The sequence below is a fragment of the Mesocricetus auratus genome, unplaced genomic scaffold (genome assembly GCF_017639785.1).
Source record: "Mesocricetus auratus isolate SY011 unplaced genomic scaffold, BCM_Maur_2.0 Super-Scaffold_100007, whole genome shotgun sequence".
NCBI lineage: Eukaryota > Metazoa > Chordata > Mammalia > Rodentia > Cricetidae > Mesocricetus > Mesocricetus auratus.
This window is the reverse complement of record NW_024429191.1, coordinates 96,190,548-96,218,268: the sequence shown is the minus strand read 5'-3', so window position 1 is coordinate 96,218,268 and position 27,721 is coordinate 96,190,548. Positions and strand designations below refer to the sequence as shown.

General features: G+C 53.4%; 1 protein-coding gene across 8 annotated transcripts in view; it reads right to left on the bottom strand.

Moving 5' to 3' along the window:
* Positions 1-27,421, bottom strand: part of Card14 (caspase recruitment domain family member 14) — a 34,247-nt gene extending 6,826 nt beyond the window's left edge. The window contains exons 1-17 of one of the 8 annotated variants that reach the window (XM_040750147.1): positions 27,176-27,421; positions 26,332-26,435; positions 20,833-21,025; positions 18,795-19,014; positions 17,298-17,435; positions 16,274-16,599; positions 14,701-14,868; positions 13,315-13,434; positions 12,638-12,763; positions 12,058-12,207; positions 9,857-9,973; positions 7,120-7,262; positions 6,876-6,967; positions 4,759-4,819; positions 4,375-4,588; positions 1,162-1,288; positions 603-840 (exon numbers count right to left, since the gene is read on the bottom strand). In XM_040750147.1, the coding sequence (XP_040606081.1) occupies positions 603-840; positions 1,162-1,288; positions 4,375-4,588; positions 4,759-4,819; positions 6,876-6,967; positions 7,120-7,262; positions 9,857-9,973; positions 12,058-12,207; positions 12,638-12,763; positions 13,315-13,434; positions 14,701-14,868; positions 16,274-16,599; positions 17,298-17,435; positions 18,795-19,005 (2,231 nt within the window). In that variant the 5' untranslated portion in view covers positions 19,006-19,014; positions 20,833-21,025; positions 26,332-26,435; positions 27,176-27,421. Of the gene's footprint in view, positions 1-602; positions 841-1,161; positions 1,289-4,374; positions 4,589-4,758; positions 4,820-6,875; positions 6,968-7,119; positions 7,263-9,856; positions 9,974-12,057; positions 12,208-12,637; positions 12,764-13,314; positions 13,435-14,700; positions 14,869-16,273; positions 16,600-17,297; positions 17,436-18,794; positions 19,015-20,832; positions 21,026-26,331; positions 27,151-27,175 lie in introns of those variants that run through there. The other 7 variants (XM_040750146.1, XM_040750145.1, XM_040750150.1 and 4 more) reach the window with 7 other exon arrangements.
* Between the last annotated feature and the right edge of the window lie 300 nt (positions 27,422-27,721).

The window sequence follows — 27,721 nt, the reverse complement described above, 5'->3', positions numbered from 1 at the left end:
GTGGGGGCTAATGCGAAGCCGGGGTAGATAGCAGAATGGGTAACCACCAGCAGGTGCTTAGAAGTTAACCTTCCCTGATGGGGGAAGTCCTTCTGTGTATATGTTGTCCTACTGGTTGATTAATAAAGCACTGTTGGCCAATAGGGAAGCAAGATAGGGTGGGACTAGGAGTTGAAGAGGACTCTGGGAAATGTAGTCAAAAAGAGAGTCGCCATGTGATTGGGGGAGGTGGAGGAGAGGACGCGTCAGGATGCTGTCCTCAGAAAGATAAGTCCTTACAGAAATATATGGGTTAATACTTAAGACGGAAATAGCCAATGAGAAGCCCTGGACATTGGCCGACAACATTGTAACTAATAGAATTGCCCTGAACATTGGCTGACAACATTGTAACTAATAGAGTTATTTAGGGTTGACCCGACACTGGGACCAGGCTGGCGCTCCACTCGGGTCTCAGGTGGATGCTCTGCTATAGGGCAGGGGAAATCCTGGGCGGTCTGTGCTCCCTCCTGGACAGGAGGGACCTCAACATGGAGCTGGGACAGGCAGGTGTTGTCCCTGGAATGCCTGTGGAGACATGAGAGCCAGCAGCAGCTACTCACTGTGAGTAGTTGGGGATGGTGCCAGGCTCCAGGTCTTTCATGGTGTAGGGGTTCACGTGATGGGCGTGCCAGCAGCTTCGGCCTTGGAACATGGTGTCGGTGACGTGTAGGACATCATTGCAGTGGGCATGCAGCTCTCCCCCTCCCTTTCTCTGCATGGCCAGGTTGACCCGGATGTAGAAGGAATCCCCAGAGGTCACCACTTTGGCGTCTAGGTCCTGGATTAGGTTCTTATAACCTGATAAAAGACATCCAACGGCTGAAGATCCCAGGCCATGGGACTTATGAGAGGAAGGTTCTAGAATGTGAAAGGAGGAGGAGAAGGAGGAGGAGGAGGAGGAGGAGGAGGAGGCACAGAAGCCACTGTGGTGCTGTCCCAGTAGGATGATGGAGAGAAGTTTCCCGTTCTTTGGAGTGTGGGAGACTCAGGGTGAGCCTGGCTGAACGGCCCTCGGCTCTCGGTAGACGTGGGCTCTGGAGGGGCTGGGGAAGCAAGGGCTGAGGGTCACAGGAGGAGACTGGGGGAGCTGAGCGAGTGCGTGGGGGGCGGTGCCTGTACCTTCGGTGTTGATCTTCACAGACAGGTAGCAGGAGCCGTTCACCCTCCTGAGGAGCCCCACAGCCTGCTCCAGGGTTGTATTCTCCAGAGTGGCCCTTAACGACGGCTCCGTCGGCTTATAATCTACCTGGGGGCAAAGCGTGAAGGCTTCTCACCAAGACGGCGGGTGTGGGAGCCTACAGAGGACCTCTTGGCCCTCCTCAAGCTGCCCACTCACCTTGGCCTGCCATGGCCTCTCAGAATCCCTTGTCATGGGCTGTGTGTATGGATAGTGTTATGACAGCATCAGGCTGCATTGTACACTCTCTTGGCCTCAAGAGGAGTCGTCCCATCGAGCCACCCCCAACCTTTCCACTGTGGAGGATAGTCTCTTTGTCATGACCCCCTTTCCCAGTGTTGAAAACTGACCTCAGGGCGTTCCAGAACAATCCGGGTCATTCTAGATCAGGGTTCTGTATGTTTGGGTCCCACCCTCTTATTTCCAGAGTGCCCCTCCCCATCTGTGAAGCCCTACCTGGTGGGGTTTCCACGATGCCTCCCTTGTTCGTATGGTTAAGTCTAGGGAGATACGTGTGTCTGTGTTACTGTATGTGTATATCACGACACATCTTAGGACAGTCACCCCCGAGTTGCCTCATATCTGTGTGTAAGGGGTAGGGGATGACCTTGCATGAGAAGTGTGTGGTCCCTTCGAGAATGAGGGGCTCTTGTGTCACGTGGGCACCCAGTTCTGGAGGGAAATGCCCACTCCCACCTTCTCTCACTGGGGCCCACAGGTGAACCCCAGTGATGGGGTGAAGCCCATCTGGCACATTTCCTGATATTTTGGGGGATTGGAATTTGGCTCAGTGGTTAAAGACACTGGTTGCTCTTCCAGAGGACCCAGGTTCAATTCCCAGCACCCACCTGGTGACTCACAACTGTCTGTAACTCCAGCTCAAGGGGATCCCACGTCTAATTCTGGCCTCTGCGGGTACCTGCACTCATGCACGCACACCTCTCACACATACAAGTAACTAAAAATAAAAGCAGGCACTGGAGAGATGACTCAGTGTTTAAGAGCACTGGCTGCCCTTCCAAAGGACTAGGGTTCGGTTCCTAGCACACACACACACACACACACACACACACACACACACACACACACACACACACGGCAGCTCACAAATGTCTGTAACTCCAGCAAAACACCCATGTACGTAATAAAACCATTTTTAATGTAAAGAAAAAAATCATTTGAAAGTCTTAAAGTTGAACAATTCTGTTTTGGGGGCTGGGGAGACCACTCAGTGTGGGAAGACGTTTGTTGTATAAGCCTGGCGGCTGGAGTTCAATCCCTGGAGTCTGTAATGCCAGAGCTCTTACAATGAGGTATGAGGCGGGGGAAGGGGAATGACCCTTAGACACTCAAGCACCAGAGAGCCTGGAGGCAGAAATAAGATGGCAGAGTCAGGTGAGGCTGTGGCGCAAGCCTTTAATCCCAGCACGCAAGTGAGTTCGAGGCCAGCCTGGTCTACACAGTGAGTTCCAGCACAGCCGGGGCTACATAGTGAGACTCTGTGTCAAAAACAAAACCACACACACACACACACACACACACACACACACACACACACACACACACACACACACACACACACACACACACACACACACACACACACACACACACACACATGAAAGGGGTAAACTAAACTCAAGGGCTTCACTTCTAATGATTTAGAAATAAAGGGACCAGACCCTCACTCAGCCCCCATGGCAGGTCACAGAAAAGACACCCAGGCCTCTGACACAAGGAAACTCCAGATCCTCTGGCCTCCTGGAGCCTAGGGCCAAAACTGAACACAAAGAAACTCCAGACCAACACCCCCCTCAGCCTATTTGGCCACAAAAGAAACTCCAGGGGAGACCAAAACCTCCCGTGTAGTCTCCAGGATAAAGTTCTGAAAACTATTGATATCTGCATACAACAGGCCACCTGCAAGTAACAAGACAATGCCATAAAAACCACAGAATGTTCCCCCTCAGCACTGACCAATGAGAATAATTGGTACATAGGTATTTCATGCCAAAATATGACTTTGAGAAATCCTCCTGATTGTCCCCAAATGTCGACCAATCAGAAACCAACCTGTACCTACTGATGTCATCCTGTAACTTTTGTCTTTAAAACCTAGCAGTAGACAGGGAACTTCACTGCCTCTGGGGGCTGCTGCATCAGCTTGCTAGAGGGGGTCCCTGTCATGGTTGGATGAACAATCATTAAACCTTGCTTTTGCAGTTTGGTGGGTCTTCCTGGTGGTCTCTGGGGACTTTGCAACTTGGGCACAACAACAACCACACACACGCACACACACACACACACACACAGCGTCAACCCCTACCCTGTTGGAAAGACTTTCTCAAACCTGGCCAGTGTTGGTGTATGGCCCGGGGCTAGATCACTTGTGTGACAGGTACGAGCCCCACCCCCAACTTCACCTCCAGAACAACACCAATGTAGTGACATCTTGCTTATACTCTAACAAATGGAGCTTGCCTGAATATCAGAGGGAGGAGCTAGCCACTAGTTAACCATAGAGGTCTGGAGGTCTGTACAGACAGACAGGAAGTGATGTGGCTGGGCAGAGAGGGGAAGTGATCAGGCATGGGGAGCCAGGAGCTCAGTGTCGTCTTGGCTGCTCTTTCAGCATTTTCCCCTATATCTGACTCCAGGTTTTTTGTTTGCTTGGTTGGTTTTGGTTTGGTTTGGTTTTGGTTTATCGGGACACCGGTTTCTCTCTGTAGCCCTGGCTGTTGTCCTGGAAGTCACCCTGTAGACCAGGCTGGTTGTGAACTCACAGAGACCCATCTGTCTCTGTCTGCCGAGGGCTGGGATTAAAGGTGTGCGCCACCATGGCCTGGCATCTGACTCCGGGCTTTTATTATCAAAGCCTGTGAGAACTTGTGCTATACACAAGGTCCCCCGGCCAGAGCCGGTGCAGTCCAGTGGCCTTCTCTGAGTTTCCAGGCTCTGGAGAGAGATCTAGACTGCCAGGCTTGGGGATGGGGTTGGGTTTCCTTCCACGGCCCTGGTCTACAGATGTGGGCAGCACTTCCCGTCAGTCCAGAACAGAACTGAGACCCTGTCAGAGCCAGACTGTTGTCTCCCGCCAGACACTGCTACCCTGGCCCAGAAGCCCTGCACTGGCGTGGTCCCCCACTCCTGCTCACCATCATGATCTGGGTGCCGGGACGCAAGGCCATCTCATCGGCCGCAGAGCCCGGGGTGACTCGGTGAATGAAGATGCCTGTGAGGTTCCCGCCAATGACACCGATCTGCTCCAGCAAGGCGTCCCCTTGGAATGCCAGCACTGTGACTTGACTCAGGATCTTGCGAGCCGGCCTCCGCCTCACAGGGACACTGCTGCGGGCAGACAGACACAACCTGAGCAAAGGGGTCAGAAAAGGCCTGGGTTCTAGAATTTTCTGCTCTGACCCAACCTCCTGGGAATGCTGTGACCTCCCCCGTGGTGAGAGGGTACAGCCACACTCTCCTCTGTCGCATCCATGCTCCGTTTGCTCCGGGCAGTGGGGCGTCCCCAGCCTGCAGCTCACCTTTCTGAGGCATTTGGGCTCCGTGAAGACTCCTGCAGGCTGTCCTCTGACTGGTAGAGGTCTGGAAGGAAATGGGACGCTTGGCAGCCAGAGTCTAAGATCACCAGCTCCTCTGCCCTGCTCCCTAGGCGACCCCAGCCCTCCCTGGACCTCAGTCCCCTCCCCCAGCCTGGTTCAGTCCCCTGATGTGTCCCCCTCAGTCCCCAGCTGTGTCCCCTCCTTTGTGTTTAGCTCTTTGATTTCATCTTTCCTAACTTCAGAGGAACTGGTGACAGCTACGCCACCTTCTGCCATCCCTGAACTGGTCGCCAGCATTTTAAGACTCTAACGTGTAGATTTCTGACTTCAACGAAGGATCAAATCTAAGGGCTGGAGAGATGGCTATGAGCCTGGGTTCTCGCAGAGGGCCAGGATTCAGTTCCCCGCACCCACACCAGGGCTCACAACCGCCTTTACCCCAGCCCCAGGTAGTCCACACTCTCTGCTGGGCTCTGTGGACACCTGGCAAGCATGTGGGGTACAGATGTACACACAGGCAAAACACACACACACACACACAATAAAATACATCTACAAAAGGGAATCTCAAATCTGGCAAGCCCTGAGCAACTCACTGACTGTGGTTGGCCTGTGAAGTCTCACATCAGACGCTCCCCGGGGCTTCCCAAGCTCTAGCATGTTGAGAATTGATTAATTTGGGGCTGGAGAGATGGCTCAGTGATTAAGAGCACTGACTGCTGCTCTTCCAGAGGACCCAGGTTCAATTCCCAGCACCTGCGTGGAAGCTCACGACTCCAGTTCTAGGGGACCTGACCCCCTTACATAGACATACATGTAGGCAAAATATCAGTGCACATAAAATAAAAATAAATACATTGTTTAAAAATTTAACTAATTTGAAGCAGGGTCTCAGTCTGTAGCCCTTGAATTCTCAACCCTCCAAAGTTCTGGGACTATATGTGTGTGCCTCTGTATCCAGAGTGCTGTCTGTCTGTCTGTCTGTCTGTCGGTCGGTCTGTCGGTCTGTCGGTCTGTCGGTCTGTCGGTCTGTCTGTCTGCTTTAGTTATATTCCTTCTGTCACTTCCATCCTGTTTTGTGAGGCAGGGTCTCTTACTAAGCCCAAAGCTCTTCATTTCAGTTAGGCCCGCTGGTCAGAGAACCCCAGATATCTGCCTGTCTTGACTCTTCAACGGGGGTGGGGGGGGTGGGGGGGTGTTATGTATGCCTGCTGCCCTCCGTGCCTGGCTTTTACATGGATTCTGGTGGTCAGATTCAGCATGTCACTGTGAATTCAGTGACCTTGGGCCAGGATCCTCCTTATCCCGATCTTAAAGTCCACTGGACACCTAACAGGTGCCACCCACGGATGGCCTTAGCCCAGATCACAAGCGGAAAAAACAACCCGGTTATCTTAAAAGCCAAATTTAAAAAAAAGGGAAACAACCCAGGATGAGCTTGAGTTTGGTCCAGCAGCAGGATGGGAACCAGAGGTAGAGCCTGCAAGGGTTCAGGTTGCAGGTCACTTGGTCCACTGTGCTGAATGGGGGGACTCACTCGTGCCCTCTGGTGGCTGTGAGGGGAATTGTGGGTGGGAGCCAAACACCTTTGTGAGAGCCAGCTGTGCCCCGGGTGTGAGGCAGAGAAGTGCGAGTCCCAACCGTGAAAGACCTCAGGACAAGGGACCAGTTCAAGCCGAGAGCCTTGGGGGTAGCAGCACCCAGGAGAAGGGATGTCCCCGGTGCGGGTGCAGCCTGTGCTAGGCGTCTCTGCCATAAGCAGCTGAGCCCCGTTCACAGGGAGGGCAGGGGATGGCGGAGGCCAACACGAACGTCTGTGGCTGTCTGAACACAAATGCTGAGCCACGTGGGGCTGTGGATACAACCCTCTTGGCCTCTACGTGAGACACAAAAGGGTGACAGCAATGACAGCCGACAGAGTCCAGTCGGACTCGACTAACACAGAGGCCAAGGTCAGAGGTCAAGGTCACATCACTCCACCGTCCTGGAGAGGGATCCCGGCTCTCACTTGCCACACTGCAGCTCCGTGGCCCGGGAAAAGAAGAGCGTGGGAAAAGAAGAGCGTTCTGTAGAGGTCCTTGAGTGCGGCAGGTGCTCACCTGTTCCGTCCAGCATCTCGTACTCCAGGTCTGTGTCTGTGTCGTCCCCTGTGGCCCCTGAAAGGCGGCACACCTCTAGGACCTCCGGGAAGCTGTCACAAAGCACAGGAAGCTAGCGCACATCCAGGTAGTACGGAGCTCCTCCAGCCGAGGCTGAGAGCACCCAGCCCCTTCCTGAGCCGCTGTGCCCACTGCCCAGGTAGCGCTCGGGCTATCCAGACCCCAGCCCTGTACCCTGCTCTACCTTAGAGAATCCGGGTCTTCCAGAAAGTCCTCTGCCACCCGCTTGTACAGGGACTGCTGGCTGGGAGGCATGGGGCTGCTGGAGCGGAAGCTGTCCATCTGCTCGCGGCTGGATGTGGACATCAGGTCCCACCAGAGCCGGGACTGGCGGAAGAGGGTGGGCAGAGAGGGACGGCACGGGAAAGAGAAGCAGAGGGAGGTGGATGTTAGGTCGTGGTAGCCGCGTGCTGGCTGTGTGCTTTCCAGATTGTGTGTGTGTGTGTGTGTGTGTGCTGTCCCATTGTGCGTGTAAAGCAATGAGAGCCAGGGTGGGGGAGTTACTGGCTGTTGAGGGGAGGAGATGAGGCCTCTGGCCCGGGACTCCAGTTCTGAGCAGGCACTGAGAATCCCTAGTTCTGTGGACACTACTGGTACCCACACACTCCTGAGGACAGGCACCGTCCAAGTACACCATACCAGGAGGGGGCAACAGAGGCACCCAGAGGAGGGGGAGGAGGGTATGACAAAGTCAGCAGCGGAGCCTGCACTGGGACTCCTGAGGGAGGGAGCCGGAGCAAAGATGGCCACGTCTTAGCATGTAGGAGAGGGCTAGACAGGAGACCTGATCCCACTCGGGTATTTAAGAGAGGACACGTGTGCACGAGGGAAGTAAATTAGGAGCTGTTACTGAGCCCCTGGGGTTCCTTCCCATCTTGGCCACAACCCCAAAAGAGAACACTGCTCTTGGTCTCTAGGAAGTGGAGATGAGGAGGAGGAGGATTTTGATTGGTCTCTGGCTGGAACGTGGAATCTCCTTCCCTGTCCCCAGTTTTTTGTTTTTTTGTTTTTTTTGTTTGTTTGTTTTTTTGTTTTTCGAGACAAGGTTTCTATGTGGCTTTGGAGGCTGTCCTGGAACTCGCTCTGTAGACCAGGCTGGCCTCGAACTCACAGAGATCCGCCTGCCTCTGCCTCCCGAGTGCTGGGATTAAAGGCATGCGCCACCAACGCCCGGCCTGTCCCCAGTTTTCTAAGAAGCCAGTGAGCATGTGCACAGTCTGCCGCTCTGCAGATGCTGGGGGCGTACAGGAAGGAACCCTGAAACCTGCCCTCGGCAGTGGCAAGAGGACTCTACACTGCCCAGCCTCTCATCCCCATTCCGACCCATGGACCATAACAGTGGCATTTCCTTCATACCCCTGACTGTCCTGAACTTGAATGGCCACCATGAAGAGACAGACCACTTCATCTCTTTACCAAAGGCCAAAAGAAGACAACTCGGGTCTCACATCACAGGTGCCAACTGAGCTGGGTGGAATAGTGTCTCCCCGGAATTCATGTCGCCCCACAACTTATGAATGTGACCTGGTTTGAAATTAGGATCTTCACAGATGAAAACCAAGCTAAGAAGAAGCCAGACTGGGACGGAGTGGGCTACAGATCACTGTGTCTTTCTGCTGTGGTTTAGAATTTTCAATGTTCCCCTAAGACTATGTGTTGGTGACGTGGCTGCCAACCTATGGTGCTATTGGGTAGTTGAAACTTTAGGAGGTCTATGGAGTGAAGTTAGTTAGGTTCCTGGGGGTGTGCCCCTGCAGGAGGTAGTAAGTCAGGCTCTGCTTCCCCCCTCTCTCTGTCTGTCTTTGTCTCTGTGTCTCTGTCTCTGTGTCTCTGTCTCTCTGTCTTTGTCTCTGTGTCTCTGTTACTCTGTCTCTGTTTCTCTCTCTCTCTGTCTCTTTCTGTTTCTCTATCTCTTTCTGTCTCTTTCTTTCTTCTGCTTTTTTTTTGAGACAGAATTTCTCTGTGGCTTTGGAGGCTGTCCTGGAACTAGCTCTTGTAGACGAGGCTGGTCTCGAACTCACAGAGATCCACCTGCCTCTGCTTCCCGAGTGCTGGGATTAAAAGCGAGTGCCACCAATGCCCAGATTACAAACTCCTTTTTCTAGTCAAAGTTTATCCATAAGACAGAGAGTACATATTTGAATTTATGTTATTCCAGACTAAAGGTGTGGGCCACCACTGCCCGGCTCTTTCTTTCTTCTTTGTGTCTGTCTCTCTCTGTGTGCCTCTCTGTCTCTGTGCCTCTCTGTCTCTGTGTCTCTATCTTTGTCTCTCCCTATATGCTCTGACTGTCTGTCTGTCTGTCCCTCTGTTTTCACAGTTTCTATGAGGTCTCCCCCACTGCTTCTGTGCTGGGAGGCTCTGCCTCCCCACAGGTCTGAAGTGATGTGCCTGAGTCACCTTGACTGAAACTTCTGAACAAACAAACCCTTCTCTTTTTAAGTTGGTGATCTCAGGGAAGCTGTCTGATACGCCCTGTAAGCCATCGGTTCTCAACCTGTGGGTCACACTCCACCTTGGTAAACTTCTGTCTCCAAAGATTACAGTTATGAAGTAGAAACAAAATTAATTTCATGACTGGGGCCACCACAACACAAGGAACTGTGTTAAAAGGTCGCCGCATTAGGAAGGTTGAGGCCCTCTGCAAGGAAACCTGGAGACGTCCACGCGATGACGGTGGAGATGGCGTGGTGCAAGCCAAGGCTTGTTGAGAAAGCAAAGCCGGAGAGATAGAAAGGGCCGCTGCCAAAGCCACACCTAGATTTAGAGTTTCCAGCTCCCAGAACCATGAGGAGTGATTTCCTGTTAGAAATGCTCAATGGTACGGATTCTTCTCTGTGGGAATAAGGTTCTTAGCCCTGATGATGTGTCGGGCTGAGTGCAGCAGAGGGTGGGACAGGGGCAGGGGCAGGGGCATGTACCTCAGTGGAGCTGAGGAGGCTGCAGTCACTGTCATCTGGCGGGCACATGGCATGCATCCGCACCAGCCGCTGCTTCCCCCGGAGGCAGAGTTCCCTGGCTCCCGATTCCTGCTTAGGCTTCCAAGGAGGACAGATGGCCTTAGAGCAGGGAACTTTCCACCCTCCTCCCGAATACTCCACCCCCACCAGACAGGTCCCCATCTCATCTCAGCTGGGCGAAACGCTGGAGCCCCTACACTGCCAGTAGTCACCCTCCAAGGAGAGGGGGTCCACCTGGCTTGAGAAACGTGCAATTCAGTCTTTCTAGAGAATCTAGAGAGTGTATGTTGTGTCTGTTGAGCGCTGGTTTTAAGAACAATACACGGTGTGACGTGTTGTGTATCTACGTGCACATGTTACACCCTAAAAAGAAAATGAGGGTGGGCGAAGAAGCCACTAGAGAAGAGGCGAAAATAAAACTGGACACCACCCCAAACGCGAAACGAGCGGCTACAGTCTGGAGAGGCGGCCCAGCGGTTGGAGAAAAAGCACTGCTGCTCCTGCAGAGGACCCAGGTTCTGTTCCCAGCACCCACATGGCAGCTCACAACCATCTGTAGCTTCAGTTCCAGGGGATTTGATGCCCTCCCTTGGCCTCCACAGGCTCCTGCACGAGCATGGTGCACATCCATACGCTAAGGCACACACACATACCCGTAAACATAAATTCTATGTATCTATCTATCTATCTATTTTTTACATATATATATGTTCAGTTAGCATATTTTCTAATTGTTTTTCTGTGTGTGAGCTCACATACACACACACATAAAATAGGTATGCATTCACACACACACATATATATATAGACACACATATTATCAAATAGCATGTATTTACTTTATGTGTGTGCACATATATACATGTATCATAAACTGGGCCTCGTGACCCAGAGCTGTTAAGTTTTACCTCTCAGGAGACCAAGGAAGCAGGATGATAAGTTCAAGACTAGACTAGGCAACTTAGTGAGCCTATTTCAGTAAAAAAATTTTTTTTTTGTTTTCTCGAGGCAGGGTTTCAGTGTAACAGCTCTGGCTGTCCTGGAACTCGCTCTTGTAGACCAGGCTGGCCTCGAACTCACAGAGATCCGCCTGCCTCTGTCTCCCGAGTGCTGGGACTAAAGGTGTGCACCACCATCGCATGGCTCAAAAATAGAATTTATTTAGAGGTTGGGGAAGGCCTGGAATATGGTTTAGCGGCAGATTACTTGCCTAGTGTGAGTGTGGCACAAGATCACACACACATCACACACACATGCACACGTGAAAGAACACACCCATGACACACATGCACACGTGAGAGAACACACCCATGACACACATGCACATGTGAGAGAACACACACGACACACATGTACATACACACGTGACACACATGCACACACACATGAGAGAACACACACATGCACACATGCACACGTGAGAGAACACACACATGCTCGCACACAGGAAGAGGTGGGTCGACTCCCACAAAGAACACGTCCTGACTGTGTCTCCCACCTGGACCACGGGCACCCAAGCGGTCTTGCCCACCCAGGGAGCCTGCCCTGGTATCCATGGAGCAAGCAGGCTTTGCGACCATCACAGCTCTCAGGCTCGCTCAGGCCCCTCACCACAGGGCCTGTGTCACACGGCTCCTGGATTTCTATTATTATTACTATTATTGTTATTATTTACTATGAATATGGTCTTCTGTCTGCATGTCTGCCTGCAGGTCAGAAGAGGGCACCAGATCTCCTTATAGATGGTTGTGAGCACATGTGGTTGCTGGGAATTGAACTCAGGACCTCTGGAGGAGCAGCCACTGATCTTAACCTCTGAGCCGTCTCTCCAGCCCCAGCTCCCGGGTTTTTCGACTTTGGGACAAATCACCCATGTAAAGCGGACATATTGACAGCTCCTTCTGTCACGACGCACCAGGTTTCCTGGCTCCTGAGCCTTCCCCTAAACTTCCTTTTCTATAACGCAGTGATAGCCACAGGAGCAAGCTGGCCCACCCTGTTAGCTCAGTGTCTCACAGCACCACGGTGACCAGAGGCAGACAGCTGTGGAGGGCTCTGTGGGCTCTGTCCCCATCTCTCCAGCTCACTTAACCCCTCCTGTGTGTCACTGTCACCCGCGCAGCCCACCCATGAGCCTCCCACTCTGGGGCTGGAACACTCACTCCTCCCGAGGGCTCTGCCTGCAGCCTGCGAAGCTGAGTGCGCAGCTCGCAGACCTGCTCTGTCAGCTCGAACACCCTCCTGCGCAGGGCATCCTTCTCCACCAGGCGCTGAGAAATCTCCATCTGGGCCCTGTCCCTGGCTGTGTATGCCTGTAGCCGAGACAGGGCAGATGGGGGGAGCAGTTAGAGGTGCCTCGGGGTTGAGCAATGACCCAGGCATCTGAGCCACAAAAGATGCCCCAACCGGGGCGCACACTGAATATACAAGCCTACTAACTATGCTTTAATAAAACCTGTGCCTGGGACAGGCAGCCTATGTCGTGCATCCGGAACAGAGGTAGGGAGGATGACAGAGAGCCTGTGTCGGTGCCTTGCGGGGGGGGGGGGGGGGAGTGAAGGAGCCTCCCACGGACCAAGTGAAGAAACCCTGAGGTTTGAATCCTCTCCCCTGAGCCAGCTTGGCCTCACCTGCGCACCAGCAGGGGGCAGTGTAGATGGTGGAGTCTTCCTGAGCCTGGAGCCAGCAAGGGAAGACACCTGCATTCCCCGACTCCGGGTCTATCCCCAGGGTCTAGGATACCTGGTCACGTTCCTTCTGCAGCTCAGCCACCTGGCCCTGTAGCGTGGTCATCTTTTCTCGGTACAGCTCACAGTCCACCTGCGTCTTCCGGAACTGGAGTAGGGTCTGTTCTTTCTCCTCCCAGTACTGAGCATTGGGGACACACCCAAGGCGCTCATTAGCTGGGAGGTCTCAGGTGGGAAGGGGTGGATGGGGATTGCGGGAGCAAGGGAGACGGGGCTTGGAGGGGAAGTGAGGCGAATTCGCTTTTTCTGCAGGAACAGGGTTGGAGGTCTGTCTACAGAGTCACAGAGCCAATCATACCGGAGATAGTCAGCGACTGGGCGTGCGTGGTGTGCTCAGAGTTACACGCTGTCTAACGGCCCCCAATACAGGGGCGATCTCCCCTCGCCTCTCTCTCCTGCTGTTGCCTTCTCTTCTCTCCATTTCCCCCTTGTCTAAATCCCGGGCTCTTGTGGTCCCTACGCCTTTGACACGGTCCTGGGGCTCCCACCATCGCTTGCCTGACCATGAGGACCGGGCTGTGGTTAGCACCCGGTAAGGACCTGATGGAGGAACAGTGAGCGTGCCGACAAATCGTCTGAGCACGGGTGGCTAAACTGTGTGGATGACTGAATAGACCAGTCTGCCCCACAAACGCGCCTGCCCGAGATGGAGGGCACTGTGCTGTCTGTCACCTGCTTCTGCTGCCTCTCCGCGGCCGCTGCTCGCTCCCGCAATGAGTGGATGCGGTTCACCAGCTCCTGCTTGCTCTCCCGGGCCTCATCAAGGCTCTGCTCCAGAATGTCCTTCTCCACCTGGTGCAGAACGAGGTTGGCTGACCAGTAGGTAAACAGAGTCCCCGAGGCTGTGCGTATGTTAGATAGTGCAGCCTCACTGCTGCAGGTTACTGTTCGAGGCTAGCCTAGGCTGCAGAATGAGTTCAAGGCCGATTTGGACTACTTCGTTGCTGACTCAAAATTTTAAAAAAAAAGTGCAATGAGGGTCGTGGATACATTTTGGAGTGTGAATGCATACTGTGTGTGTGTGTGTGTGTGTAGGGCTCTTGACTCAATCCCCAGAAAAACTCACACACATGCACAGGCACACATACACACTAGTCATAAGCGAGAGGACAGGCATTTGTCCTAACTGGTCAAGGAGACAGAACCCCACGAGGGGCAATTCTATCCCTGTCATTCAGCCTTCTCCTTCAACAGCTCTACCAGCCGAGCTTCAGGACAAAGGACGGACCTCTGCCTGCTGCATTCTCCAGAGGAACCTGTGAGTGACACACGGTCCAGCTCAAGATGCAGTGAGTGAGCCATGCCCCACCCCAAGGGCTACATATATTTATAGAGGGAATCTCTATGACCGCCTACATGCATGTGTGTGCACCATGTGCGTGCAATGCCAGCAGCAGCCAGGAGAGGGCGCTAGAACACCTGGAACTGGAGTTATGCACGGCTTTAAGGGGCTGTGTGGGTATTGGGAAGTGAACCTAGCTCATTTGCAAGCACAGCAACTGCTCTTAATTGCTTAGCCATCTTTCCAATAGCCCCTCCCAGTAACTTCGTTTGTTTTTCGAGACAGGGTTTCTCTGTGTAGTCTTGGTTGTCCTGGAACTCACTCTGTAGATCAGGCTGGCCTGGAACTCACAGAGATCCACCCGCCTCTGCCTCCCGAGTCCTGGGATTGCAGGAGCGCACCACCAACGCCTGGCAGTCCCCATCGTTTACAAGCGACCTTTTCTACTGCGGGACAATGTGGCCACTGTAAATTAGCCCACAGGGACGAGGTTTCTAAGCTGTCACCATCTGGGTGGTGGGGAAAGAGGGAGGCGGGAAGGAACAAGGGGGAGGGGCTGCACAGCCTGACCTGGTGGTGCAGGATACTGAGGCAGGGGGATCACTGAGTCCGAGGCCTGCGCACGATATAGAGAAGGGGTCGGCGTCAGCCACTGAGTCTCACTCTGGTGACACCACCTGTGAGAATCCCACAGTCCACAGCCACCCACTGACACTAAGGGCGTGGCCTCCCCAGATCAGCAGGAGGCACTGGCCTCCTGGGGGAGGGAGCCCTACCAGGCTGAAGGTCATCGAGCGGAGTTTCTCGTTCTCCTCCTTCAGACGGTTCAGTTCCTCTCCCTCAGGCTCCAGGTCACTGGCCATCCTCAGGGACCTCTCTCGAGATTCCCGCTCACACGAAGACACGAGGCTGGCCCGCTGTAGCTCCTGCTTCACCAGGTAGAGCTGTGGTGGGAGGAAGCGGGGAGGTTTCTCCATTAAGCGCTGGCAGGATGCCGCTCGCCCGCCTTCCCTGCTGACGCTGATCATACGGAGGACCTCAGCCCCAAGCTCCGGGAGCAGCATTCATGGGTTTCCCTCCCGAGCAATCCCAGGCCCTATGGGGAGAAGGGGGTGTTCGAAAGTGTCTCTTTAAAGTACACATAGGAATGCATGCATGTGTATGGGCAGAGGCCAAAGGCATTAGATGACCCCTGGAGCTGGAGTTCTACACTGCGTGGGGTGGGTTCCGGGGCCTGAACCTGGGTCCTCTGGAAAAACAGTACACTCTTAATGGTACACTAATGATGGTTTGAATGACAACACCCCCATTTGAACACTCGGTCCCCAGCTGGAGGTCGGGAGGAAGTGTGTCACTGGGGCAGACAGTGACAGTAAGAGAGCCTTGTCCCTCTCTCCGTTTCCTGTTTGCTTCACGTTTGCAGTGGAAGCTGCCGTCCCTCGGCTCCCTGCTCTGGTCACCAGGCCTCCTGCTGCAATCCCTCCCTGCCCATGGCAGACTCCCATCCCTCTGGAGCCGCGAGCCCAGGCGAACCCTCGACTCTGTAAGCTGCTACAGCTGCCGTGTTTTAACAACAGAGCAGTAACTAATGTAGTCACCGAGCCATCTCTCCAGAGAAAGGCATGTAGCTTTATTTTACTTTTGTTTGTTTTTCGAGACAGGGTCTCTCTGTGTAACAGCTCTGGCTGTCCTGGAATAGGCTCTGTAGACCAGGCTGGCCTCGAACTCACAGAGATCCCACCTGCCTCTGCCTACGGAGTGCTGGGATTAAAGGCGTGCGCCACCACGAACGGCCTTAGCTTTATTGTACTACAGATGAGATACAGTGTTTAAACCAGCAGCTTGAGCAGACCAAGGGGCCTGGTGCCAGCTCCCATCCCTACAGTTAGACTGATGGGCACAGTGCCCCTGCTCTCGATGCCCTCATGCGTCCTGCCACGCCCTCTGACGGAGATGATGTAGACTCCGAGAGGAGTACCACCACCTCGAGGAAGTCAAGCCAGCAAGGGCTAGGGATGTTGAGGGCCACGGGAACTGGACCCGTCAGCCAGGCAAAGTTTCCCAGGGTAACTTGCAAGGCCCAGCGGTCTGTGTGTGTGTCCAGGGTCCTGAACCCACAAACTACCCAGCTAGATCGAGCTGCCCTCCTTCTTTTGGTGAAACGCCCAGGGGGAATTTGGATCTCCGAGACCTCCCCCCTATGTTGTTCTGGCATCCCCTGGAAGGAAGCATCCCACAAGGCAAACCCAGGAGGTCTGCGTGTCGCGGTTAGAGGCTGGTTCCCAGGCTGGGCTTAGGATACCCACCCGCCCTCCCCAACACCTGGCTTGAGTCCTCTGTGCCAGGTACCTCCTCCTGCAGGCTGTGGCAGCGTGTGGCAGCCAGCTCCTTCTCCCGGAGTGCGTTGCTATAGTGCATCGACAAGCTCAGCATCTCGTCCTTCAGCTTCAGGACCTCGTGGAAGTGGGCACTGACCTCACGCTTCATGCGGCTGTGGTCAGCCTCCAGCTGGCGCAGCCCCTCTGCGCGGGCCTCAGCCGAGCCCAGGTGCTCCTTCAGCTGCTGGCACCTCCGAAGTAATACCTCCTTTTGTGCCTTCTCCTGGGCCAGCTCTTCCTGCAGACTGCTGATGGCCCCAGCCAGGCACTCAGTCAACTTGGATGTCTCCATGAGACCTGCGGATGGGCGGGGAGGGGGGGTCACTCTCTCTGTCGCCCTTCCTTACTCAGTCCCTGGGGTCTCGTACCTCTTGGCTAGACCCTGGCGAGCCTACGGTTCTACTCGGCTGGCCTGTCTGAAACCCTCCTGCTCTTTTGGATTCCATATTTTTGGTCATGATTCTAGGCTTACACACACACACACAAGACCCTGCCATTCTCATCGAGCTCCCCTCGTGAGCTTGACTGCGCTCAGAGCTAGCAGTTTCCATGGGACTCCAAGGAAAACACAGCAGAGACATAAATCTGCCTGGTGGACTCACGGACGCATCTTTCACGCCAAATCAAAGCAGGTGGTTTCTTGGCTGCTGTTTGGAGTTTCCTGAGAGGCCTGCTCTCTTAACACCCAAATCTTTCAACAGGAAAGAAAGGTTCAGCCCCTGAACGGGACCATATGTCCCACCATGCAGGCTAAGCCTTCGCTGCATGACTGTGCTCATCTGCTCAAGTCGGGAAGAGAGATGCTAGGCTTCCCCTTAAGCAGAATAAAGGTTGGCTTTCCACTCCTGGAATGCATGGCTGCCCCCCCAGGGACTCCTCATAGGGCAGGGTCCCTAAAGATAGGCCTCGAGGCATACAAGGTCCCCTGGCTTCTTCTTCCCCACCCTGGGGGGGGGGAGCAGAGCTGTGACCACAGCACTCTGACCCACTCTCACCACTGAAGGTGCTGAAGTCGATGTCAGGCTGCAGCCCGGTGACCAGGGTGTAGACGTCAGGGTTGTGGAACTTCAGGCTTTCCAGAAAGGCGACGGCCCCATTCTTCCCTCGGGCCTTCAGCAGATCCAGCAAGTGCCCTTGGGAGAGAGAGCCAGCCTGAGATGCCCCAGGGTCTGTGTGGATAGCATTGGACGCCTGGGGGTTGAGTTCTCTGGGGATCCCCAGTGGAGAGGCACGTGGCTTTCACTGTTCTCACGGTGGGCTCTGTATGCTAACTTTACTCATGCTTTATCAACTCGGAGAAGCAAGATCCGTGTTAGCTGGACTCTCACTAGGGGCAAGAAAGTGTTCTGTGTTCTGCTGTGAGCTGGGTATAAAGGGTTATGTACAGACACATAGTCTTGCCATGCTGAGGGCTCTCTGTCTCTCTGTCTCTGTTTGTCTGTCTGTCTGTCTGTCTGTCTCTCTCTCTCTCTCTCTCTCTGTGTCCAGGCTGGCCTTGGATTTGCAGCTGTCCCCTGTAGTGATATTTTGCTTGTGATCTAAAGATTTATTTATTTATTACATATACAGTGTTCTGCCTGCATGCCAGAAGAGGGCACCAGATTGAATTGTAGATGGTTGTGAGCCACCATGTGGTTGCTGGGAATTGAACTCAGGACCCCTGGAAGAGCAATCAGTGCTCTTAACCTCTGAGCTATCTCTCCAGCCCCCTTGCTTGTGATCTAATGAATAGAGCTTGCCTGAAGATCAGAGTGCAGAGCTAAGCCACTGGTTAGTCACACACTAAGCCACCAATTAGCCATAGAGGACAGGCAGTTGTGGCCACACCTTTAATCCCAGCACTCAGGGGACAGAGGCAGATGGATCTTTGTGAGTTCAAGGTCACCCTGAGCTACTCGAGAGTGAATCAGTCTAAAAGAGAAACGGAGCTCACGCCTTTAATCCCAGCACCTGGGATCACACGCCTTTAATCCCAGCACTAGAGAGGAATGTAAGGCAGGAGCTCAGGGCTTTCTCAGGGAGTCTGAGGGTTTTTTTTTTTTGTTTTTTTGGTTTTGTTTTTTTGTTTTGTTTTGTTTTTCGAGACAGGGTTTCTCTGTATTGCTTTGGAGGCTGTCCTGGAACCAGCCTTTGTAGACCAGGCTGGTCTCGAACTCACAGAGATCCGCCTGCCTCTGCCTCCCGAGTGCTGGGACTAAAGGCGTGCGCCACCACCGCCCCCTCTTTGCTCTGAGCCTTGGTAGGGTGAGAACTCTCTGGTGCCTTGGCTGCTTTGCTTTTTCTGGTTTTCAGCTTGAACCCCCAATGTCTGTCTCTGGGTTTCCTTAACCGTGCTACGATCCCCCTGCCTCAGCCACTTGGACAGGCACGAGCCGTCTTTAGTGTTGAAGTCCTCCCCCTCCCTGCTGCTGCTGCAGCACCAGCCTTGTTGGAGAGCCGGGCTGTCACCCCGGGTGACTCACTCAGGGAGAGGCTGATGGCTACGGACTCACCGACTCTCATGGCGCTGTTGGTGAAGCGGGGGCTATGCAGGACCTCCTCCTCATCCAGCTGGCCCAGCACCTTGGCCTGGCGCAGGTACGGGGTGAGGCGGCTGGGGCAGATGCTCTGCACGATCTTGCAGCGGTGGCTCTCCAGCATGTCCCAGAGCCTCTCCTCATCAAGGGTGGTGAGCGTGGAGTCCACGCGGCACAGCTCTGCCATACCTGGGCTCTGAGAGGGCGGGGTGGGGATGCAATCATCAAACCCAAGAGGGTCGGGTAAGGGGTGCAATCGTGGACTCCTAGAGGGTTGGATAAGGGGTACAATCATGGATTCCAAGAGGGTCGGGTAAGGGGTGCAATCGTGGACTCCTAGAGGGTTGGATAAGGGGTACAATCATGGATTCCAAGAGGGTCGGGTAAGGGTGCCATCGTGGACTCTGACAGGGCCGGCATGGGGTGCATTCAAAGACTGGGCTTGGGCTCTGGAGGACAGGGAGTTTTCTGCTCCAGCCCTCTTGGCCCCACACCGCTGGTATAGGGACACCACCCGACTCAGAGTCAGAGAGAAACACCGTGCATCAACACTAGGCTTGACGTCCTACCCCCTAGCCCCATCCCCCACCTCAGGCAGGCTGTCACCTTTGCCATCTGTTGCTCACAGCCCAGGGACTTCATTAACCCGAGAAGATGGTAACAAAAATCAGGTCGGGGGCCGGGAGTGCAGCTCAGTATTTACCCAGCATTGCTGAGGTGCTGGGTGCTAGGTTCTATCCTCAGTATCTCCCCACTATAGAATACACACACACACACACACACACCACACCACACACACACACACTGCGGGGAGAAAAGAAAGTAGAGGAGCTGTCCTGGAGTAAACGTCAGAGCTTGGATGCTGTGTGTGGCAGCTGGCAATGATTCTCCTGTTCTAAGGGCAGAAAGGGTCAGGTGGGGAACAGGGCTGTGTAAAGGCACGTTACAGCCTGGATCTTGTCAAACAAACGAAGAACTACCACTGCTTTCAGACCGGCTTGGGGGGGGGACTGGAAAGGGCTCCCTGCTACTGATTTCAGACCGACTGGGGGGGACAGGAAAGGGCTCCCTGCTATATAGCTCCCCCAGCTTTAGTCATTTTTGCAATGACTGCTATCGTGTCTGCCGTGGCTGGCTTCTGCCTCTGTGGAAGATTAAGTCACATGGCACCATCCACTAAGACCGGCTGTTCCGGTGATGCTCTGGTGGGTGGTCACTGGGTCACTCCAGGTTTCCACACCACACACACAGCCCTGCCAACATCCGTGAGCATAGGAGGGAGTGGCCCCAGGACCACAAATGCCTGTGGTTTGATGATTTTCATTTGTCCTAAAGGGATGGACCAGTTGGCGTTGAGTGTCTCACCAAGAGCTCTGAGCTTAAAGTTGCCCAGAAACCATAGCAAGCCAACCTTCGTGTTTATAACCAACAGAAAGAGATGGCTGGAGCACCCTGTCCCCATGAGCAGCACCCCGTCCACCTGGGACAGCTAATCTTGATCATTGACTTGACTCTATTTACAACTGTCTAAAAAAATCCCCATGTGCTGGGCATGAATCCCAGAACTTGGGAGGCAGAGGCAGAAGGATCTCTGAGAACTTGAGGCCAGCCTGGTCTACACAGAGCGAGTTCCAGGACAGCCTCCAAAGCCACAGAGAAACCCTGTCTCAAACAAACAAACAAACAAACAAAAATCCCCATGCATGTCTGTCAGGGTGTCTCCAGGGAGGTCTGAGGGGTGAGGACGGTCCCTGAGTGCGGCGGCACCATGCCTATGGGCTCAGAACTGAGGCTGAATGAAGAGGAGGAAGCCAGCTGGATAGCGGCGTGCATCTGTCTCTGCTTCCTGTCTGTGGACACAGTGCGAATAGCTCCTGCTCCTGCTGTCACGCCTTTCACAGCATGGCAGACTGTTCCCCAAAACCATGAGCCCCAAATAACCTGTTTCTTCACAGCAGCGAGAGGAATGGCTAATGAACCGTGCCGGGACCCCAGGCTCCAGCAAGTTACTCACCAGAGGTGCCTGGAGTTGCTTCTGGAGGGCCTCCTTGCTGATGGCTGGAATCTGGTGTCTCCCAGCCTGGCTGGTGAGCTGCCAAAGGCTCTTTCTCCACAGGCTGTAGTGGGGCAGGGCCAGGCAGGAAGGAGCGTGAATTTACTTCAAACCATGTGACCTGCTCCAAAACTCAAAGTACGAGCACCAAAGACTAAAGGCAAGTGGGAAGAGAAACAGTAAAAGATTTAGTTTATTCCGGAAATTGATGGAGACACTTATGATATTCTCAGTTCCTTAGAGGAAGCAGGCTCTCGATGGAGCCAGACTTGGAACCCCAGGGAGGTAGCAGGTATCATTGCCGCCCGCTGTTCACAGGCCAGTCAGCAACAGCCTCCTTGACTACCCATCTCCAGAGCTTCCTCAGGCAGAGAGAACTCTGGAGAGAGAGCAGGTGGGCAGGCCAGTGCCATCACGAGGAAGAGGGTCACAAGGGGATGAGCAGAGAGCAGTCAGGAGCTCCCATGAGCTCCACCAGCTCACGCCTGGTTTCCTGTCCACTGCTGACCCTAGGTGTTCCAAGTTACATCCCCTAAAGGACCTATGCATGTGAGCCTGTTGGAATCGGTGAGCTCACTAGAGTGACTGGTGTCCTTCGTTCAGGAAGCGGAGGCAGGAAGTTTGGGGTGCCAAGCCAAACTGCCAGGGGGAGTTCTAGCAATACAGAGATTTGGAATGGCACGGGGCAGACATTCTTGGAGGACAGGAGGACCTGTAGTTTGGATCCACCGTCTGCACCATACTAGACACAGGGGTAGAAGGTTTGGAATACCCAGTCATGGACACATCCCGAGGGGCTCCTATGGACCCAACACTTGCATAGGGTTTGCCTCCACGTCACAAAAGCAGGGGCAGCGGTAAGCTGCGGAGCCTGGTGGAAGGTGAAAATAAAGCCAGACTTGGTGGCGCACGCCTTTAATCCCAGCACTTAGGAGGCAGAGGCAGGCAGAGCTCTGTGAGTTCAAGACCAGGCTGGCCTACATAGCATGTCCCACCCAGGTCAGCCACGAGTGACGTAGTAAGACCTTGTTAAAAAAAAAAGTGAAAATACATCACATTAAAAAGAATGAAAGAGAGAAAGGAGGAAGGAAAGGAAGGGACGAAATGAAGGAAGGAAGAGAGAGAGAGAGAGAGACAGAGAGACAGAGAGAGACAGAGAGAGAGAAACTTGAGCTGAGCATGCAGCTCAGTTGGTAGAGCACTGGCCTTCTGTGCACTAATGCACTGAGCCCTGGGTTCAATTCCCAGCATAAACCAGGTGCTGTGGCACTTGCCTCTGGTGCCAGCACCTGAGTGGTATGAGAGATAGATGAAGTGTTCAAAGACATTACCTACATAGCAAGTTCAAGGCCAGCTTGGGCTACATGAGACCCTGTCTCAAAATTTACTTAAAAGTTTAATATAAAAAAGAAAATTGCCTCTGTGAGTTCGAGACCAGCCTGGACTACCAAGCGAGTTCCAGGACAGCCTCCAAAGCCACAGAGAAACCCTGTCTCGAAAAACCAAAAGAAAAGAAAAAAAGAAAAAAGAAAATTGCCAGGTGGTGGCGGCGGTGCAGGCCTTTGATTCCAGCACTTGGGAGGCAGGGGCAGGCAGATCTCTGTGGGTTTGAGACCAGCCTGGTCTACAAAGAGAGTTCCAGGACAGCCAGAGCTGTTACACAGAGAAACCCTGTCTGGAAAAACAAAGGAGGAAGAGGAGGAGGAGGAGAAATGGAAGGATAGATGGATGAATGGGTAGATAGATGATAGATAGATAGATAGATAGATAGATGGATGGATGGATGGATGATGGATGGGTGGATGGATGGATAGAAAGACCTTAGAGCTACTGACGCTGTGCTGATCTCACTTTGGTCTCCAGCCTCTGATATGGTCCAGGAAGAGGGTGGGGCTTGAGGAGCCCCCTGCTGTGATCTGGCCTGTCCTACCCATCTGAAGCTAGGGGATACCATCTTCAGTGCATGGGACACCTGCCGCACTGGTGTTTACTTTATTCTCTCCCTGCCCTCCTGTCCATCTTTTCCCTCCCTCCCCTCCCCTCCCCCCCTCTTCCCCCACACCCTTTCCCTTCTTTTCCTAGGCAGTGTCTTCATCAGTCTGTCACTTGACTTCTTCAGAGCCCCGCCCAAATCTGGTTCCTCTTGTGCCGGTCTCTGTGTGTGGGTGCTCAGGACGCTGGCCACCAGCCTCTCAGATCCGTTCGCCCCATGTGACCTCCCAGGACTACCTGTACTGCGTTTGGGGGTTTCCCCTCACCCACTCTTGGATGCCAGGAGCATGAGTGAGCACAGCTACCCCACATGTCGGTGAAGCAAGGACAGCTGATGGCAGCACAGAGCGGAGCAGAGTCCTTGGAAGCCTCTACCGGGATCTTGCCAAAATGCACCCCAAACAGTTTTTTTTTTAATCGTTTAAAGGCGGTGGGAGCCAAGTTAGCCGGCTCAGCAGGCAAAGGCATTTTCCACTAACCCTGATGGCCTGAGTTCAATCCCTGGGACCCACAAGGTGGTATGAGAGTCCCGACTCCAGGCTGTCTACTGACCTCCACACTAGTGTCCCTTTCTCCCAATAAATAAGTAAATGGATAAATGAAAAAATTAAGTTTAAAAGGAAAAAGAAGAGGTGGCCACAAAATCAGAAAAAGGGAATCAATATGGAAGAAGGCTTAGGGAGAAGCCAACAGCCCCAAAACCAGCCCAGAGTGACTCAGTGCCAGGAGGAGAGGGTCTCAGGGCAGAGAGAGTTGGGTTGCCACCTCCTGCTCTATGCCCACCCAAGGAGGAGCATAGTGGGTCAGTCTGTAGAGCACACCTCACGCCTCCCTGCACCTTCGACAGTCACCACCCAGAGAGACATTTCCATCTTAGATTTTTGTCTCAAATCTGAGAGGGGGGTTCTCCCTTACATGTGCTGATGTCGTGGAAGATGGAAGCATACCAGATAACAACAGATGCTGGCTAAGGTGGAGAAGTTTCTGGAAAAGTCACAAGAAGGGAATGGTTGCCTAGAATGACCTCGGTCAGGAAGATGTCACTGTTGGGACAGGATTCCTCCCTTCCCACTCAGTATAGAGGTTTGGGGTATGTTTCCCCAAGTCCAGAGACATCCACTTAGACAAATGTAGAGCTTGACCCCACCTGAACTGCTGAAGCAGACATCGTAGGTGTGCCTGAATTGTGACCTTCCCTTGATAGGATCAACAGCCCTGCAATTAAATTGGCACCAAATGACCCCCAAAACAAGGGTTCTTGGGATATTAATTTATTTGCAAAAAAAACCATGCTGTATTGTTCCCCCACACGTCACAACTCAGGATGCAAGCAGATGCCAGCAGCCACACTCTTGCCTGCAGCCGAGACGTGGGTGCTACAGACTCCTGAGGTCCAGGAGGAAAGGGGGGCTGATGTCTGTGATGCTGGAGTCTTCAGGACTGGGTCCCAGTGGCCACAGTGGCTCTGGGCCATTAGCTAATATGATTGTTCTCTCCTCCTCTTCCCTGGTAGGCGAGTTACCCTTGAGCTGACCCTGCCGCTCTCAGGGTGAACTGGCAAGTCACTCCAAACTCTAGCTCTGCCCTAGGCCTTTGGCCCCGAGGCCAGTCCAGGATCTAGGTGGCCTGCTATTGATCAGTATATGGTAATTCATATAGCTGGAGAGCAAGGCAGAATTTGTCAGGCAGGGGTGCATGGCTGCAACTCAGAATGTGAGAGGCAGAAGCTGGAGAAGCAGGAATTCTAGGCCAGCATGGGCTACACTGCAAGTGTGTGCCAATCTGGGTTACAGGAAACCCTGTCACAAAACAAAAATGAAAATGAAACAGAACAAAAACCCAAATCAGGAAAACTTTGCTTGGGACTGGGGTGCAGCTCAGTGGTAGGGCGCTGAGTGCTTGTGAGGCCATTGGCTGCGCATGCGCACATGCACACACACACACACACACACACACACACACAAAGATGAGCTGGGTGTGGTCCCAGATGCTTGGGAAGCCCCATCAGCCCGAGCGTTGGAGGCCAGCCTGGGCAGCAGAGCAAGTCTTGATCTCAAAAAGCAAACAGAAACTGAGGCTGTATTTATAATTCAGCTTCAGGATAGACAGTGGTGAGTTCTACTGAGAAGGAAACCTGCCCCAGATCTGGCAGTCTCTCAGGAGCCGGAACTCTCTAAAATCTTCTCAGGACGCCCAACACTAGAGTATCCGCCCTGCATGCATCCTCTGCTTAGGAGACCCTTCCTTGTCAGCCTTCTCAGACCCCAGGGCTCAGCCTCCTGTTCTCAATCTCTCTCTCTCTCTCTCTCTCTCTCTCTCTCTCTCTCTCTCTCTCTCTCTCTCTCTCTCTCTCTCTCTCTCTCTGTCAGATACACACATCAGATCACCCACCACATACAAACAACACTCTTTCATGCACACACACACATACTCTCATGCACACACACCACACACACAATCGCTCTCTCTCTCAAATGTACACATACACACACTCTCTCTATCTTACAGATACACACAAACACTCATGGCATGAGCATATGTGCATGCACACATACACACAAACACACTCTTACACATGAGTGCATGTACACACACTCATGCACACACTACACACACTCTCTCTTTCTTACAAATACACACACTCATGTACACACTACTCTCTTTCTTTCTTTTTTTTTTTTTTTTGGTTTTTACGAGACAGGGTTTCTCTGTATTGTTTTGGAGGTTGTCGGTCCAGCCTGGCCTCCAACTCACAGAGATCCACCTGCCTCTGCCTCCCGAGTGCTAGGATTAAAGGCGTGCGCCACCACCACCCGGCACTCTCTCTCTTTCTTACAAATACATTCATGGCATGAGCACACACATACACACTCTTACACCTTACATATGAGCACACACACACACATTCTCATGCACATATGCACCACACACAATCGCTTTCTCACATACACACATACACACTCTCTTTCTCACAAATACACACACTCATGACATGAGCACATGTGTGTGCATACACATACACACTCTTACACATAAGCTTACACACAAACACATATACAGACACCCCCCACACACACACACCTGTCTGGACAGGAGGTTAGAACAGATGGCTGACAAATATGGTGGCCAAGGAGGAGGTCATCACGCTCAGAAGGGAGGGATGGCCCTTTGTATCCTTCTGCTCAGATCCAGTCTCTTGGTCCCAGGAATATGGGTGGGAATCCCTTTCACTGAAACCAGGCCTAACTCACTGTACCCCTACCTTCAGACACCCCGCTTTCCCCTTCATTCAACTCCAGTAACCAGGAGCTGTGACTATAAATCCCAGCATTCCTTCCACCTGCCCAGCCCCTATGGCTCTATGACGGAACTTGGCAGCCAGAGAATGTTCCAGGACTTTAACCAAGCAGGGCGAAACAGGTTATTCTCTACATTTCCCCACAAACCAGGCGCCACCCCCACTCCTACCGAGACAGATGATGGTCCCTCTTGCCTCGAAACAGCTGGGGCCCTGTCCTGACCTGTCCATTGTCCTGATTCGTCCGCGGTTCCCTCTGGCATGCTGACTGGATCTGGTGGGACAGACTCCACATTAGCCGTTCTCTTCTGAAGCTCAGTCTTAGGCTGGCCTGGGCTGAACAGCAACTCAGAGCAGGTTTGACGGGCACGGTCATCTGGACTCAGCCCACAGAAGCACAGCCTTATATACCTGGCTTAAACACACACACACACACACACACACACACACACACACACACACACACAGGAGTAGGGCCAGCACAGTCCCTCCTCCTGGGTCGGACTGGCTGATGTGAGAGTCACCGTCATCTGTTGAGAAATGCCGGGCATCCTGTCCCCCCACCTAGAGCAGTGACCGAGGGTGTGGTGGAGGCCAGGAGAATCCGCCCTCCTTCCCATGCAGTCAGCCCAGTCCATCCGTCTCGACTCTTGGAAAGAACCTGGGAAGGTTAAGGTGACTTGGGGACCTTCCTGGTCCCATAATCAATTATAGGAATTATGTAAGTGACTCAATAGGCCCAGCAAAGGTCAACACTTCCTAAGTAGACTTTGGTTGTGGCGAAAGCCTTGGAGCGTCTATTTCTAGAGCCTGATGACTTTGTCTGCGCGGTATTCTTTGGTCTATATCCTTAGTCCCGCCTCTGCTGCACAGTGGCTCCCAGCCCCCCCCAAAAAAATTCAACATAGCAGGCAGTGACACCCAGTGAGATCTTAAGTCCCTTTGGCGTGGAGTCACTAAGGCCCCCAGTGCCCAGGCGACAGCACTTAAGGGGCGCCTGCTGATGGCGTATACCTCTCTCCTTCTCCAGGCACGCAGCCCCCTTCCAGGTCTGTGGCTCCAGGCTCACTCCTACACCAGCTTTTGCGGCTGCTGTTCCTTTCGCCAAGAACTTCCCCTCAGCTCCTTCGGATGCCACCCGAGGCCCAGCTTCCCATCTAAAGGCCCTTCCAGGCCTTTCTATTTTAAACTACAGACTTCTTGTCTGGACCCTCCCTTCCCCTTGGCCTGTTTCATTTCTCTCTGTCGGACTTGTCTGCCCCGACTGTTTCGCCGTCTGGTTTTTTTTTTTTTTTTTGCCTCCCCCATGGCACGTGACAATTCTTGTCTTTCTTGTTCTCGGTTCAGCCCCACCCCTAGGGCAGTTGCATAAATATCGCTGGAGTGAATGAGCAAAACCCTGCCTGTCTCGCAGGTTCTGATCAGGGTGGGAGGATGTTCTCCATCCTCTGTCTAGCTGAGAGGACCTTAGGATGAAACCTGATCTCCCAGGTCACAGGCTAGTCGTCACCCCCCCCGTGAGGAGAAGGCCACAGGCACTCTGCCAAGGTCACAGGTTCA